Source organism: Phocoena phocoena, chromosome 6, assembly GCF_963924675.1.
Source record: "Phocoena phocoena chromosome 6, mPhoPho1.1, whole genome shotgun sequence".
Taxonomy (NCBI): Eukaryota; Metazoa; Chordata; class Mammalia; order Artiodactyla; family Phocoenidae; genus Phocoena; species Phocoena phocoena.
Genome location: NC_089224.1, coordinates 58,990,126 through 59,006,016, shown reverse-complemented (window position 1 = coordinate 59,006,016; position 15,891 = coordinate 58,990,126). Strand labels below are relative to the sequence as shown.

General features: G+C 43.7%; 1 protein-coding gene across 1 annotated transcript in view; it reads right to left on the bottom strand.

Moving 5' to 3' along the window:
• Positions 1 to 7,952: 7,952 nt before the first annotated feature.
• The window catches only part of GLDC (glycine decarboxylase), a 99,683-nt gene continuing 91,744 nt past the window's right edge, over positions 7,953 to 15,891 (bottom strand). The window contains exons 22-25 of the mRNA XM_065878897.1: positions 14,221 to 14,316; positions 11,077 to 11,249; positions 9,408 to 9,488; positions 7,953 to 8,870 (exon numbers count right to left, since the gene is read on the bottom strand). Coding sequence (XP_065734969.1) covers positions 8,727 to 8,870; positions 9,408 to 9,488; positions 11,077 to 11,249; positions 14,221 to 14,316 — 494 coding nt within the window. The 3' untranslated portion in view covers positions 7,953 to 8,726. The remainder of the gene's footprint in view (positions 8,871 to 9,407; positions 9,489 to 11,076; positions 11,250 to 14,220; positions 14,317 to 15,891) is intronic.

Genomic DNA, 15,891 nt, shown 5'->3' with positions numbered 1-15,891 from the left:
GTCTTTGGAGCAGGGATAGCAACAGTTCCCGTATATGTTCATTCTGTGTCCAAAAAGAATTGAGTACCATTGGTATTTTTCATACCAACGTACTACTCGCACACCCTGTGAGGTAAATGCCATCATCTCCATTTTACTGGAGATAAGAGAGTTACTCATCCTAAGTCACTGACGGTAGTCAGGAGCAGATTTAGAATTTAAGCTCAAGGCTGTGTTACTTTCCACTACTTTTTCTGCTTCACTATGTTGTTTGATTATTTACTCCAGTATTTTCGTATTACATCCTTTTGCTCTTTGAAAACCAGGTTTGGACACTATTTTAAAGAGAACCGGTGTGTAACCTGACTGAATTTCATCTGAAAATGTCTGAGTGGTTGTTGCATGGCACCTATTTCTTTTTTAGAGACTCTTCTCATTTGCATACCGTAAAAACCATGGGCTTCATTCCTAAATGCAACCAGTTTCTGGGAAATAATGAAGTTGCTTAAGGATGATACTGAGCCTGCTTAACTGGCTCCTTTCAGCCTCTTGTCCCCAAACTGCCTCTTGCTCAGGAGCATTAGACCTCAGACTGACAGCACTGGTGTGAATGGCAGATGCTGTCCCAGGCTAAAGGCTGTCTTTCTGACAAAATGCAGAAATAGTGCTGACTCTGCTCTCTACCCCCACACTCCCCCCACCCCACCCCCAGCCAACATGGCTGGCACCACACACTATACTCACTCCTTTGCTATTTGCAAGTTTATGTAACAGCCTACCCAACTGTCTCCTTCCATGGAAAGTATTTTCTTCATTGTCTTTTGGAATGCATTGAAGCTGCTTCTCTTAACCAATAAAAACATCTAGTTCTTCTATTTTGGGGAACTTTAATATTCCTATGCAGTTCATGTTGGATAAAATGTCTTGAATGCAAGCAAGTTATCTTTTTCCATTCTTTATGCCAGACTTTTAAGAAAGAATCTGTTTGTAATCTAATTGTACTTTGGCTGCTTCCTACTGCAGTGAGTAGCAATTTTGGATCAAGTTCCCAGTGGCAGCACTGTTGGGGGAAATTCTGCATTTTTTTAGGATGACTGATAACACTCCTGGTGCTGTTGGATTCCACCCTGTTTTCTGGGAATTTATAACTTCGGCTGTTACTTAAAGCACTTAAACCTTGTGAATCTCACGAAGTTTTTTGTTGTATTTTTTTCAAATGATCTTCAGAAGTGCTTTTGTAGGAAATTGAAAATGTCATACCCCAAACTCTACAAACGCTTTTACTAGTGCTTTTACAGTGCAATAGACAGATCAAGATCACACTAAAATTCTCTTGCGTTGGTTCTGAAAACCCTAGACCTCTATAAGAGATCCAGACCCCCAGAGAGTCATGGAGGTCCATTTAAAAAAAATAATTTGGGGCTTCCCTGGTGGCACAGTGGTTGAGAGTCCGCCTGCCAGTGCAGGGGACGCGGGTTCGTGCCCTAGTCCGGGAAGATCCCACATGCCGCGGAGCGGCTGGGCCCGTGAGCCATGGCCGCTGAGCCTGTGCGTCTGGAGCCTGTGCTCCGCAGCGGGAGAGGCCACAACAGTGAGAGGCCCGCATACCGCAAAATAATAATAATAATAATTTGTAGTTGATTTTTTTCAACCTTCCACTGTCCATTGATTCTCTTGAATTCAGGAGAAATTACAGGCAATCTCCAACCTGCATTTCGGAACTTAATTTGTCGAAGAATGATGGCCATAATCTATGACTTATTGTAGGTTGAAAATGAAATCTCTTCTATGAATTTGTACAAATATTTCCTGTAGGAACAATGATACAGAGGAAAGAGGTAGACTTCCAGGTTAGCCTTCAAAAGCCTCTTAAACCCTAATTGAGCAGCACTGCTTTTACGGAAAAGGTATCCAGTAACCCTTCCCAGTTCCAGGCACCAGAGACTGCCCCCTCCCCTAGATAGACTACATGTTCCAAAACAAACTTTGGGATGGGTGATCTGACAGCAGAGATTGTAGCTTCTTTAATATCAGGGACTTATTCCCCATCCTGAGGAAGTTATATATATGAGAGGTGGGGAGAAGACATGGGAAAAGCTCCAGATGGACAATGTGTACGAAGGCTGGGAAATTAGTTGGCAAGGTAAAGCTACAGCTGGGAGGCCCCCTGGAACAGGGAGGGCTAGGGGAGGGGGGGAAGGGGGAGATCAAGTAGTCAATGAAGCAAGCGATAAGAATTACATATGAACAGGAGAAGCAAGAAAGAGGAAAAAGAACATTATACACTCAACCGCACAGACCACACATCTTGGTTAGTCATACACAGCAGGGTCCCTGCCTGCTTCTGTGGCCAGTAATAAGCAGGCGGGTCCTCCAGCCCCTCAGCTCCCTTCCTGGGAGGTTTCCACCAGCCCTGTCCTCAGGGCTTTGCTGCTCTCTGGACTCAGTTTTCAACCTCACAGACATCCTAACCCTGAGGTTGTCACCCCCCTGCCTCTTACTTCCTTACCTCTGGCCTCAGGTTTGGATCCTGTATGGTTCCCTCAGTTCAGAACTCTTGCCGCCTAGTTGGTTTCTAAGAAAGACTTCCTTGTCCTTCCTCTTCTCTCAGCGTCCTCCCCTCCCACACACATTTCCCTCCTAATCATGGGGTCCTCCCTCTACCCCTGTATTGAGAGACCTTCCCACTCCGCTATGTCTGGTGCCCCCCCTCCCAGCCTCTTTCTCATCCAGGGAACTTGGACCCTAGGTCTCTCGGTCCACTTGCCACCCACCCTCCACCCTCCACCCAACACTGCTTCTCTCCTCTTCCTCCACCTTCTGCTTACTGCTGGCCTCCCTCCCTCCCAAGCTTGGGCTTCCTCCTACCCTCCACCCTTTCCTTTTGTCAGACCCTGTGCTCTCAGGTCAACTTTTTAACCATCCCCCTTCCCCATTCTCTTGATTTCTCTCCTCTTCCTAATTTGAGGGAGTCCTCTCCTGCCTCCTTAATTGGGCCAATTGTTCGTGCTCTTGACTCCCTTCTCTTCCTTCTCCCCCTGGAGAACTTTCTCCCACCTCCCCTACCCCTCCATCTGGCTTTTCTTTCCCCCCAACATTTCTTTCATCTGCCGTGTCACTGAGCTAATGATGTTCCTTCCTCTTCCACATCTGGATCCTTCTCCCCATCCTACCACAGACCCCTACCACCGCCTCCCCCATTTCCTTGCTGTTCCTAACCTGCATCTTTTTCCCACTTTCAGTTCTCTTCCCTCCCTCCTTCCCCAATTACAAATCCTTCCCTCCCTTCCTGACCCAAGGACCGCTCCCCCTCCCCAATACCTTTTCTCCTTTTCCCTCAAAGCCCTCCATTCCTGTGCCGGGGTCCCTTTTTTCCTCTCTGGACCCTATTTTCATTCCCTATGATCTCGACTCTAGGCTCAAACCCCTCCTCCCCCTTCTTGACTCCAGAAAGATTCGGACACCTTTCTTCGACCCCAGCGTTTATTCCTCATCTTCTTTCTTCCTTCCCTATTTCCCAGGGATTCTTAAAACCCTTTACATATGAGATTGAAAATAACCAAATGCTAAATAAATAAGATGGAGAATACAGATATTAAGGCCTTCAAATATGCTTCTCCCTCTTCCTGAACACCCCCTTCGCCCCTTCTCCACATCTAGTCATGGCTGGCTTCCTTTTGTTCAGATTTTAGCCTGAAAGTCACCTTGTAAGAGAATCATTCCCTGGTCACCTAATATAAAGGATTCCCAAACACTACCCACCCACAGACCATATTGGTTTTTGTTTTCTAAAGAACATTTAATACTGTGAAGTCTTGATGTGTTTGTCCATCTAGAATTGATGTCCCATGAAAGAGGACTTAACTTTCTTGTTCATCTTGTATCTCTGTCATTTAGAATGGTGCCTGATACATAATGGCTCAGTTAGTTTGCTGAATAAGATAGTGATTTCTAGGTACCAGACACTATGCCAAGTGCTCACTCTATCTTGTTTAATCCTTACAACAAGGCTGACTGAAGTAAGTACTTTTATTATTGCTATTTTATACCTTAAGTAACTGAAGTGCAGAAAGGAAAGGTGAATTTGCCTGTTGTCTCAAAACAGTTGGTATATCTGAGAATTTAATCCAGATCCGTATGAAGTCACAGCTCATGTTCCTCCCACTTTCTCTGGTGGTCCAGAGGAAAAGGGCCCTTAGGAATGGAAAGGGAAAGAAGATGGATCTGAATGCAAGGTAAGTCAAACTGGAGTCAGGACTCCTGTGCTTGGTACAGGGAGTGCAGGATGTATAGAATAGGACACTAGATCCTATGTGAAGATGAGGATAATAACAGGAGCTAACACTTAGGAGCACTTACTTTGTGCCAGGTTCCAAACAATATATCGAATTCACTCTCACCTAGGAGTGGTAATGTCATCTTACAGATAAGGCGACTGAGGCTCAGAGATGCTAATTATCTTCTCTGAGGCCATACAGGTACGATATAGGGGAGCTGGGATACCACCCCAGGCAGTCTGACTACAAAGCAAGTACTGTGGTTGCTATCCTGCACTACACCCAGGAGGAAAATAAACAGACTTATGAGAGTAGTATGCTCTGTGTTGGGCACCAACTCCTGCTTCCTGGATTCTTATCTTCTGGACATTCTGGAATGACCTCAGCTGATGTAACACTCCTGCCTCCTGGCTTACCTCTTACTGCTCTCCACAGAGGAGGTGATTGATGATGATCACCACGTTACTCCACTAGCACTGGGGAAGCACCCCCCCTTTTCATCTCTTCCCTTCACCTGGGATCAGCGCAGGGCGGCAGTTCTGGATTAGCGTATCTGCTCTACAGACTCAAGCTTTTTTCTTGAGTGGGGTGTCCCCGGGCTCAGATTGCTGAAGCATGGGGGTAAAAATGGAGAAGCAAGCCCTTCCAGCTAGAGGTCTAAAACCACAGTCTCCAACTGGCTTCTTATTGATAATAAAGCTGATTTGTTTTCCAAATGGCAGGAGCGAGCCTAGCAGGCCAGACAGGCGGAAGCACAGGTGGCATCGGCTCTAGGACAGTCTGCTCCGGTCATAGAGGGATTTTCCTCTCAAAATGGTAAGATTTGCATAAAAGATGCAAGGTTGACTAAGTCCAGCCTCTTCCTCACCCCTACCTGCCTCCCCAGACCCATCCCTTAAAGGCTTAGAGTTCTGGAAATGTCTCTGAAATGTGAACAAAGAAAGCTGAGAGGCAACAAAACCTGGGACTTGTTAGAAATGCAAATTCTCTGGCCCTACCCCAGAGGTACTGAATCAGAAATGCATCAGGGCTCAGCGTTCTGTTGTCTATAAGCCCTTCTGGTGATCTAGACACACTAAGGTTTGAAAACCACTGCCCTAGGCAACATCCCTAACCCTGGCTGATGTCTGAGCCAAATGTTATGTCCCAGAGCCCTGCAAACCTCTCAAAGTGCTAACATCTCAACTTCCAAACTGCTTGTACCAGATGGCTTCTTGCACCCCAAACTGGCACCTACCTCCTTTATTTGCATGAAAGGCACCAGTTTGGTCATTGGAAAACACGTTCCCTATATGTATCTAGAGGGTTCATGATTTTTTTTTAAATTATTATTTATTTATTTTTGGCTGCGTCGGGTCTTCTGCTTTCTCTAGTTGCAGCGAGCGGGGGCTACTCTTCGTTGCGGTGCGCAGGCTTCCCAGGTGCGGTGGCTTCTCTTGTTGCGCCGGCTTCTCTTGTTGCGCCGCACGGGTTCTAGGTGTGTGGGCTCAGTAGTTGTGGCTTGCAGGCTTCAGTAGTTGTGGCTCGTGGGCTCTAGAGCACAGGCTCAGTAGTTGTGGCGCACAGTCTTGCTTGCTCCGCGGCATGTGGGATCTTACCGGACCAGGGCTCAAACCCGTATCCCCTGCATTGGCAGGTGGATTCTTAACCACTGCACCACCAGGGAAATCCTTCATGGGGTTTTCAGACTGAGCTGGGGCCCTTCCCCTCTATGACACACAGCTGCTAGGCGAGGGTTGTTCCAGGAGTGGCCTGTGGCCTGTCCCAGGGCTGTGAGAAGGCCAAGGGGATGCCCGATTCACAGGATGTATGTGTGTGTCTACATCAGACTCCTCATCTTCAAAAGTGCTCAAAAGGTATATTCTCCATAACATTTTGTAGGTACTTAATGCCCCTGAATTGAATAATTTAAAATGGTTAAAATGGTAAATTTTATCACAAGGTGGGGGTGAGGGGGAACTACACAAAGCCTGTCCAGAGGCGTGTCTCCTAGGCCTGGCATTTTGTACTTAGCTTTAATAGAACCCTCACAGCATGCACTGGGAATACTGGTTTCCATGGCAGTGTCCCTCTTTGAGATCAAGGATTATTCCTTCATTCAATTTATATTTGTTTGTTGAACACATACAATGTGGAAGACCCCAGTTCAGCACTGGGAATCCAATGATGAATGAGATATGGTCCCTGCTCTCAGAAAACTTAGTCTAATGAGGCAGACAAAAACCAAGTAAACAGAATAAGTACTAACTGTGCAAAGAGTGTAGGATAACAAACTGAGTGCCAAGCTAGAAAATAAGAGATCCCATTTCATGGAGATGTGCAGAAGACCTCCTGAAGAGATGCTGGAACATGAAGAACAAACGGGAGCCAGCAAAGCAAAGGTGACAGGGACAAGTGCTCCAGGTGGACGGTACTACACGGGCAAAGAAGACCCGGAGCAGGGAAAGACGGCACAAGCCTCAGGTGAACGCATGAGTGACTTAATAGTGAAGACAGACAGTTTACTTCAACTCTCTTAATCACCTGCTTTTGCCCCTAACATATTCCAGGGCAAGCAGTGAATGACCAGCTGTGGAGACAACATGGGCACCCGACCACTAACACTTTACAGTCTGATAAGAAAGAAAAGAATTGCTGTTCACTCTGATGGTTTGTTTACACATGCTTGTCCTTCCTCAGAAGGGGCTACTCCATTCCCTGATGGTCAGTCTGTGTTGAGAGCCTGGTTTCCAGCTCAGGAAGGGCAGAGTCTCCAGGTGTGTGGTGACCATGGCAGTGTGGTACCCAGTTTACACCGGTAGGAACTGGAGTTGTTCAGCCTGGGTTCAAATTCTGGCTGTTCTTTCTCATCAGCTGTGTGACCTTGGGCATCTCTCCATACCTTCCCCCTCGTGTAAAAGTGGAATGTTGTGAGGCTCCAATGAAATAATAAACACTTAGAATAGTACCTGAGACGTACTCAACAGACATTAATCATTTAATTATTATGTAAAAAAGGAACCATGGATCCCATCACTTCGCTACTGCTTAGTTAGGCTGAAATGAACAGTTCTACAAACTTTTAAGTGTGAGAATGAGTAGACCGCTTGCAGAGCATTCAATAGAGCACGCAGACCTTTCATCCAGGTCACTATCATAATAGCTTGAACGATGGTTGGTTGAGTAACAAACAAGGAACCAAGTAGTCAGGGTTAGAGCAGATGCTCAATAACTTTTGGGGAAGAACATATGAAGCATTTGCTATTTCTGGGGAAAAGTTATTTGTGGCAGGCGTGCTAGTTGCCTACCTGAAACTCATTCTTTTCCTTTTCTTCAATTAACAAACCTCTGGTTTTCTTTGGGGCAGTAACATGCCCAGGTAAAAGACCTTCTCATACTCCCTTGCAGCTAGGAGTGGCAATTTGAACCAAGCCTGGCCAGGTAAAAGTAAGCAGAAGTTACTGGGTGGAACCTCCGGGAAAGCATTTCAAAAGCAGCTGACTTGGATGGAATCTGCCTTTTGTTTTTCCTCCTTTTTCCTGCCTAGAATGGGTATGTGATGCCCGGGTATGCAGTAGCCATCTTAAGACCGTGAGGATGAAGACTGTATGCAAAGAAGGCAGAACAGGAAGACTGAAGACTACCCCTCGGCTTATTATCTCTGGACTTACTGTTAAATGAGAAAAAATGAGCTGCTGTTTAATTAAACTGCTGTGGTTGTTTTTCAGTTATATGCAGCCAAACACAATTCTAGCAGAAAGGGCTAAAGTGGCATTCACTGCTGACCGAGACATACAAACTGTTTCTTTAGCCAAAGACACAACTAATAATGTAACGGTTCTGCTGGGTTGGGTATTCTCATTACCCTTCAAACTCCTCTGAAACTAGGGTACATGGGAGTTAACATTGGAAAGTGGACCAGGAAGGCATTCTTCAAATTGCAATGTTTTTATTAGAATATTATTAATTGCAGATTTTTTTAAAACTACACACATGGAAAAAGGAGAACACTCAGAAATACTATTACAGATTAGGCAAATTAGTAGGAGGAAAAAGATTTCTCCAGTGTATACAAAATGTAAACATTTGCCCTGGGATTTCCCACAGATGGCACAGTCCACAAGGACTTATTTGGAATAAAAATACGTCTATCGGATCTTCAGTATAGTCTCTATACTGCAGACTTGCTACATTGGAGTTAAAGTTACTAGCACACCCCAAATTTTCTATGCAAAAAACTAAGTGGTCCCAATCAAGGCAACCTGAACGTCAACTGCTACATGTGAAAGCAGAGGCACCAAAGCAAATCAATCTTCCAACAATGAGCTTCCACTCACTATGCTAACTGTATTTACATTTACCTTGAGAGAGATTACAAAAATATACACAGTATATAAAACCCCTACTTGAGTCTGTGGTGGAAAGTGAAACATTTCTTTATCAGGCGCTCCAAAGCCATTAAATCAGTCACTTGAACTTAGGGAGAGAAGATTAAGAAGAGGCCCTCTTCTGTTCAGAAAATGGGGACTCGTAAACATCCATGGGTGGGCAGGTACAAACCAGGTGCTGATCTCCATAGATGTCATCAATCCGGGCAATGGTGGGCCAGAATTTGTTTTCTGGTTTCACGAAGGGCTGCAAGGGACAAAAGACGGAAATCTTCTGGGATATTCTGAGAGGTTTCTCTTGGTGGGGAAGAGGAAACTGCAATGATATTCCCACGGCCTGAGGTACCATTAGCCCAACAAGTACTCAAAAAGTATAAAAAGCTAAAATCCAAACTCCTTCATTACTGTCCATCCGAATCCCCCTGTCCCTACTCTGCCGAGCATACCACAGAGCACCTTCACCTAAGAATCAAAGGGGAGAAAGACTGCATTTGGGGCCATCTCTCTGTTGGATGATGGTAGAAAACATCGATCCACTTGACAGGGACTCTCGTTTGGTCTTCCTGCACTGTGCACCCTGAGGATTCCCAGGCCCCTGGTCGGCATTCTGACTCTGACCTCAGAGCTCTGAAAGCCAATTCCTGGGTTCTGCATTGTTCTGACTACATGTGGTCACTATGGTGAGGAGACAGCAAGAGTGGGAGCCCTTCAGAGCAGGTGATGGCCTCTCATACACCCATGAACATGGACCAGCTGGCCCATCCAGTTTCAGAGGAGAACTTACAAGTGGAAATGCTGCCACCTCTCTGGAATACGGCCGATCCCAGTGGGAGGATGTAACGCAGGTCAACGAGTGTGGAGACATCTGAGACAGAGACATGGATGGGAGAGGGGTCAGAGCAGAACACTGCCTTTTCCTTCTGCACATCACATTAACCAGTGAGGTGATGGAAGCCCATGGACGGAGGGTGGTGGTTTTGTTTCAGTTTGGGGGGAAGGAAATTTTGGTAGGGAAATTTTTACTGTGAAATATTCCAAATATCAGAAAGTTACAGTAATAAAATAAGCACCCAACATAAATCAACATTTTTGTCATATTTCTTAACCTTTTAAAACAAGAAACATTACAGATACAGTTGAAGCTGCCTGCATATCCCCTTTCCATCTTATTGCTGGCCCTCCTCCCCAGCGATAACAACTACCTTGAATTTGGTTGTCACAATTCTCGTCGTGTTTTTATACTATTACTGCATATTTTAATAAACTGCATAGAGCCTAGTTTGGTACACTTTTAAACCTTATATCATCCTGTGAGTATTACCCTCCACTTGCTTTTGTATCTCATTATTGTATTCTTTAGATGTCTATTGCTATTTTTAAAAAAACTGCCTAAACCCTGAAAGAATCCAGAGAAAAGAGAAATAATAATGAGAGCAAATCATATATTCCTCCACTACCCTGTCAAACTCACACTGAGCACGGTGCTGGCCTTCTCCCGCCAGCCACTGGCCCCAGCACTCCACCTTCAGCTGGGCAGCTCTGGAACTTGTCTGAGCTCCCCTGAACATCTCGTACTCCTCTGGCTTGAAGCCATAACAACAGAACCACAGCCTTCGAGGTATTCTCAATTCATGATCCCTCAGCTTAATAATGTCTGGACCTCATGCAGAACTTAGAGCTCTGACCAGATATAAAAGGAACATATTTTGGAAGAGGCGAAGTAATGCCTAACAATTTTTTTCCAGTGTAGGCCATAAGCATGGTAAAACATTGAGGCCAAGTACCAATCTGGTTGTTCTAAGAGAGAACTACTCCAATAAAAGAATATATTTATCCAGAGTTTATAAGGTAAATAATCCCAGTAGAGTACATCAAACAGAGACACAGAATGATAAGACTTCTCCAACTATATAGGGTCCTTCAGCCTCTGCTCCCTCCTTTGGAAGCCAACTGGGTCCTTGTGGGGTAAATAGCTCCTGCAACCACCAAACACAGACATAAAGTTAAAACATATCAGAAATAACCACATTCGGGGTTTCCCTGGCGGTCCAGTGGTTAAGACTGCCTTCCAATGCAGGTGTTGCGGGTTCCATCCCTGGTCAGGGAGCTAAGATCCCACATGCCTCGTGGCCAAAAAACGGAAACATAAAACAGAAGCAATATTGTAACAAATTCAATAAAGACTTTAAAAATGGTCCACATCAAAAAAATCTTTTAAAAAAAAAAAGGAAAAAGAAAATAAATAACCACATTATACTTGAGTAACCACTGTTGTGTTGATTCAAGAAGATTTAAACTTCCAGGTAATGAACGTATGGTCTGCTCAGAAGAATGGCATTATTCTAGGCACGAATATCATCTTCCAGTAAGACTTCAGAGGTTGCCGGCACACCATCCAGACACTGTTTTCGACTCTCTGGGATATTTTAGATAAAGTACCAGTGCCTACGTACCTTCAGTGGATTGACCCTAGGGTCGATGCGGCCCTCCTCAATGTCGGCGATTTCCTGCCGAATGCTGATCATGGCATCGCAGAACCTATCCAGCTCTGCCTTGTCTTCCGACTCAGTGGGCTCAATCATGAGAGTGCCTGCCACTGGCCAGGACATGGTAGGGGCATGAAATCCTGCAAAGGAGATGGGGGAACTTGTGTCACTAACTTTGACCTCCCCAATTGGGAAGAAGAGACCCTCCCCATCTTATAGTTTATCCCAAGGAAAATAATCTGATAAATTTGCTACCGTATATATCTAGGGATTCATTTTAGCACTATTTATGGAAGAAAAGCTTAGGAAATAACCTAACATCCAACAATAGAGGATTGGTTAGGCAAATTTTACTGGGCTTCCATACAATAAATATGCAACCATTCTTAGTATTTAAATGTATATTAGTTAATATTTTTGAATGTTTACCCAACTTAAGTGAAAAAGGCAAGCTACCTAATGATATTGTCTCATTTCTATTTTAAAAATGGCAAAGTATATATATACACATATATGTGTGTATATGTGTATATATACATACACTTTATGTATGTATGTATATTTTTATGAGGGAAGCTGCTTTGAAGAATAAATACTAAAATTCTAACAGGGCTATTGCCAGAAAACAAGGCTAGGCTTTTTATTTCACTTTGTGTTTTAGAATCTTTTTATAATGTTCATGTAATACTTTAGGTTAAGAGAAATTAAAATATTATAGCCTACCAAAAGTTAAATAATGAGGTAACAAGCATTAAGGAGCCTGGGGTGAGTGTTACTGCCCCTGTTTTACAGATGAGGAAACTGAGGCCTGCCCAGGATGTAGAAAGTCTTCACCTTTACACTGAATACAGGATGAAGGTATTTCTATGTTTCCAAAAGCTTTCACATGTTAAGATCAATCGACAAGACACATGGTCAAGAGTGTCTTTTCCTGGACAAAAGCCAGACACTTTTTCCCAATTCTTACACTTTTTCCTATGAAACTTTAAAAGATGAAGAACAGCTCCCAGGTTGATATTTCTGTCAACTAAGTTGGCCCTGGAGGGCAATGGTTCCCAATTCTGGTGTGCATCATTACGTGGAGTGCTTTATAGAGTCATGCCTGCATTCTTTAAGGGATTGTCTTCTCAACATTTTATTATAAAATTGTTCAAATATACCGATAAGTTGAAAGGACTGTAGAGTGAACACCCATATACCTTCTACCTCGAATCTACAATGATGCTCTGTTTGCTTTATCACATATCTATCTAGTCATCTATTCCTATCACATATCTAAGGCATCCATCTTAGTTTTGATGCATTTCCAAGCATGTTGCAGTCATCAGTACACTTCCCCCTTAAACACTTCAGCATGCATATTATTAGCTAGAATTCAATATCTGTCCCCATATTTTTGTGATAGTTTACTTATTGTGAAATACACAAATCTTAAGTGTACAATTTAACGAATTTTGACAAATGCCTACAACTGTGTCACCCAAATCAGAAAGGGATTTCTTTTTTAAACAACAAGCTGATCTCATTACCCATTAAGTCTGACCTCAATTCCATGTGTGAGCAAATTCAGCCCAGTATTTTCTGCTGTAGTAGTGGTTCCCATATCTGGAACCATCTGAGTTGTCATGGAAACATGGATTCCTGGATTTTAACCCTGATTCAGGAAATCCAAGGTATGAGCCTTTAAAAACTCATATCAGAATCAGGTTAAGTTTGGAAATCTCTGCCATATGGCAGCATGCCCCACCCACAACTCACCTGATAGGACTCATCCAAGTGCTTGTAAACACAGATTACTAGGCCTCACCCCTAGTGTAATCAGTAATTCTGATTCAGTAGGTGATTTAGACCCAGAATCTGTGCTGTCATTTTCGCTGTTGTTTTTTTTACTTAGCCATTCATTCATTCTCTCACTTATTTAGCACAATTGTTCTGAGTGCCTCCTATGTGCCAGGCACCTGGACAATTCTGGGCTTAGGGCAAGCATAGCCATCACTCTATCAAACATCAAAATATCAAGGTTGTAGATAGAGCAGAACTTGGAAATACTGGGCAGTGACTTCAAATACCACTTCCCTCCTACCTCCATCCCCCACCTCGCTCCCTGCAAATGCTTCTGCAGTCAGATGCGGGATACAGACCACATATCGCAGAAGGGAAGCCTTAACCTGAATCAGCCATCACTCAGCCATTGCCTGAGAAGTTAAGTCAGGTCATAGGAGCAGCCAACAGGAGATTTTGAGGTAATGGCTAATTTCATTAATGAAAACTCTGGTTTTCCCATTTATTGTCAGTGTAACTCTACATAATAAGATCATTCATTCACGAGAGAAATGAGTCACACACGTGGGACTCCCGTTATGATAGTAAAACTATTAAATTATTAAAGCTTTTACATTCCTTATTAAAAGAAGTCATTCAAATCATCTTAAAATTCAGATAGGACTCCACGTCCATCAAAAGGCAAAGTTCTCCCCAACTTAGCCTTCCTGAGAATTGAAGGTTCTGTGATGTTAATAATGTCACTAAGAAAATGTATTTTAATAACGGCTGTGCTGAGTGAACATCCACTAACAACACACAGATAAAAGACTTCACAGAAAATCACATCATCTCTGGGAAAACAAGGTGCACCTATTCCTTCATCTCTATGAGCAGCTGAAACAGCTATGCCACGACTGAGGGCTATAAAACTCAAATGCCACTCCTCTTTCTAACACTCCTACAGGATGCCTGCTTCACTTCCTTCACTTTCATGGACCTCTCTGTTTACCAGGAGTAGGATAGGTGGAAGGATTTACCAGAAACATGGGCAGACAGCAGCAATCATTTTCTCTGGGATTTTTAACTTTGTTAACTATAAAGTCTTCTTTACCTAGCTGCTGATGGATTCAAGATGCGTGATTTAATATCTTTTGAAGGATGGTACCGATGGAGTCATGGGGAAAGTTTTTTCTCTATCCACAGCCCCCAGATCCCCATTTAGCCTGTGGATCAGTTTACTATGGTACCTGCACCTTCAGTCTGTGGTCCATAGCCAACATGGGCAGCTACATGAATGTCAAAAACCCAAGTTCCCCTACAAGGGGTCACTCCCGGGAGACCACTCACCATAATCCTGAAGCCTCTTGGCCACATCGACGGCCTCAATATTTGCAGACTTTTTGAAGGGTCTTGTATCCAAAATAAACTCATGAGCCACATAACCTGTTGAGGAAGATTATTGCAGCTCAAGATTAACATCAGCTTGTTGTTTTACCCAAGCAAATGAACAAATAAACCAGCTTTTTAATGCATATCATTGAGGACCAAGAAACCATGGGCATTTGGTAAGTTTACAGTTGACAACAAAGATTTCATCTGCTCTTATTACATATAAAAATTGTTAACATGTTGGGCCAATATGTCCCGTCCTCAGTGCTCAATACACCCATGAGCCAGGAGGCTGGTGGGAGGTGGAACAGTAGCTGGAAGACTTGCTGAGATCCCAGGGGATGAGACCATTTCTACTCAAAGGACCTAAAATCTACTTGGGACAGTTAAACATGTTATCATGGGCCTGATCCTTTTATATATTTCTAGAGTTAAAGGTACATTGACACCCTTTTCAACAACATTGCTCCCAACATCAAATAACGGTTTCTTCTGTGTGTGTGTGTAAATACATACTAAACAAATATCCATAAGACACAGAATTTTATTTGATTCTTCAAAGGGGCTTTTGAGGTTTTGGTTTCAGGCTTCAGGCTGAGAATTAGAAATAAGGGCTGTCAAACAGCACACCACAAGTGGCAAGGAGCTGATGAGGCCGAAGTCTTGTGGGGGTCAGTTCACTTTGTTCTAATTTGTAAACCAATTGCCTCTCTAGCCTCAGGCTGCCATCTCCCCAGCATGACTTGTTGACCACCCATCCAACATCTAGAATAAACCATGGAGTAAGTCAGCATTTTCTTAAATAGAACAACATTCCCGGGAGCTTCCCAAATTCCATGGCCCACACAACTGATGAATTTCCTTCAAGGAAAGTATCTACTCAGGTGAAAATAACGTACTCCTTCTTAACCCGCTATCCTGACCCTCAGCAAACAGTGAATCTACTTACAGATACTTGGAGCTGACATAACTCCTCAAGCCTGAGAAGAAAAGCTCCAGTCATTAACAGCCCCTGAAGATCTAGTATGTGAACTGCTCAGCTTCTTGTGTGATGAATACATATGAAGGGATTGGCTTTGTTTGAAAACAAAAGTATGAGAACCTGAGACTTTGAATATACTGTCACTGCATATTTTTAAAACAAGCTTTCTAACCGTGATGAGGATTCAATTGTAAGGAGTGTGGTTCAAAACTAGAAAGGTGTATTCAGAGGTAGATAAACTTAGACCAAAAAAAAAGTGCCTAAAAGGAATGACCAGCTGGAATGTTCAGGGGGAAAATCATGACATTATTTAAATCCATCAACTATTAATTTCAGAAATGCTAAATGCCCTACGACACTACCCCATTTGGGGAGCCCAACCTCAAGCTTCGACCTTTCTTTTCTGAGGCTCTGGCAGCCATCCCAGTACCATGACAATGACTCAAAGAAGGCGGCTAATGGAGCTCACTGCTCTGAAGAACACTCAGCCATCAGGAGGGGAGGAGGAGACGGACACACGGTGGGGAGGAGTCTCTCTTGCTGGCGGGCAGACAGCACAGTCTTTCAAGCAGAGGTTCAGTAATAGCTCAAAGGCCGCATCAAGCCAAGCTCAGCCCAGCCCAGCGCTGCTAAAGCAAGACTTCATC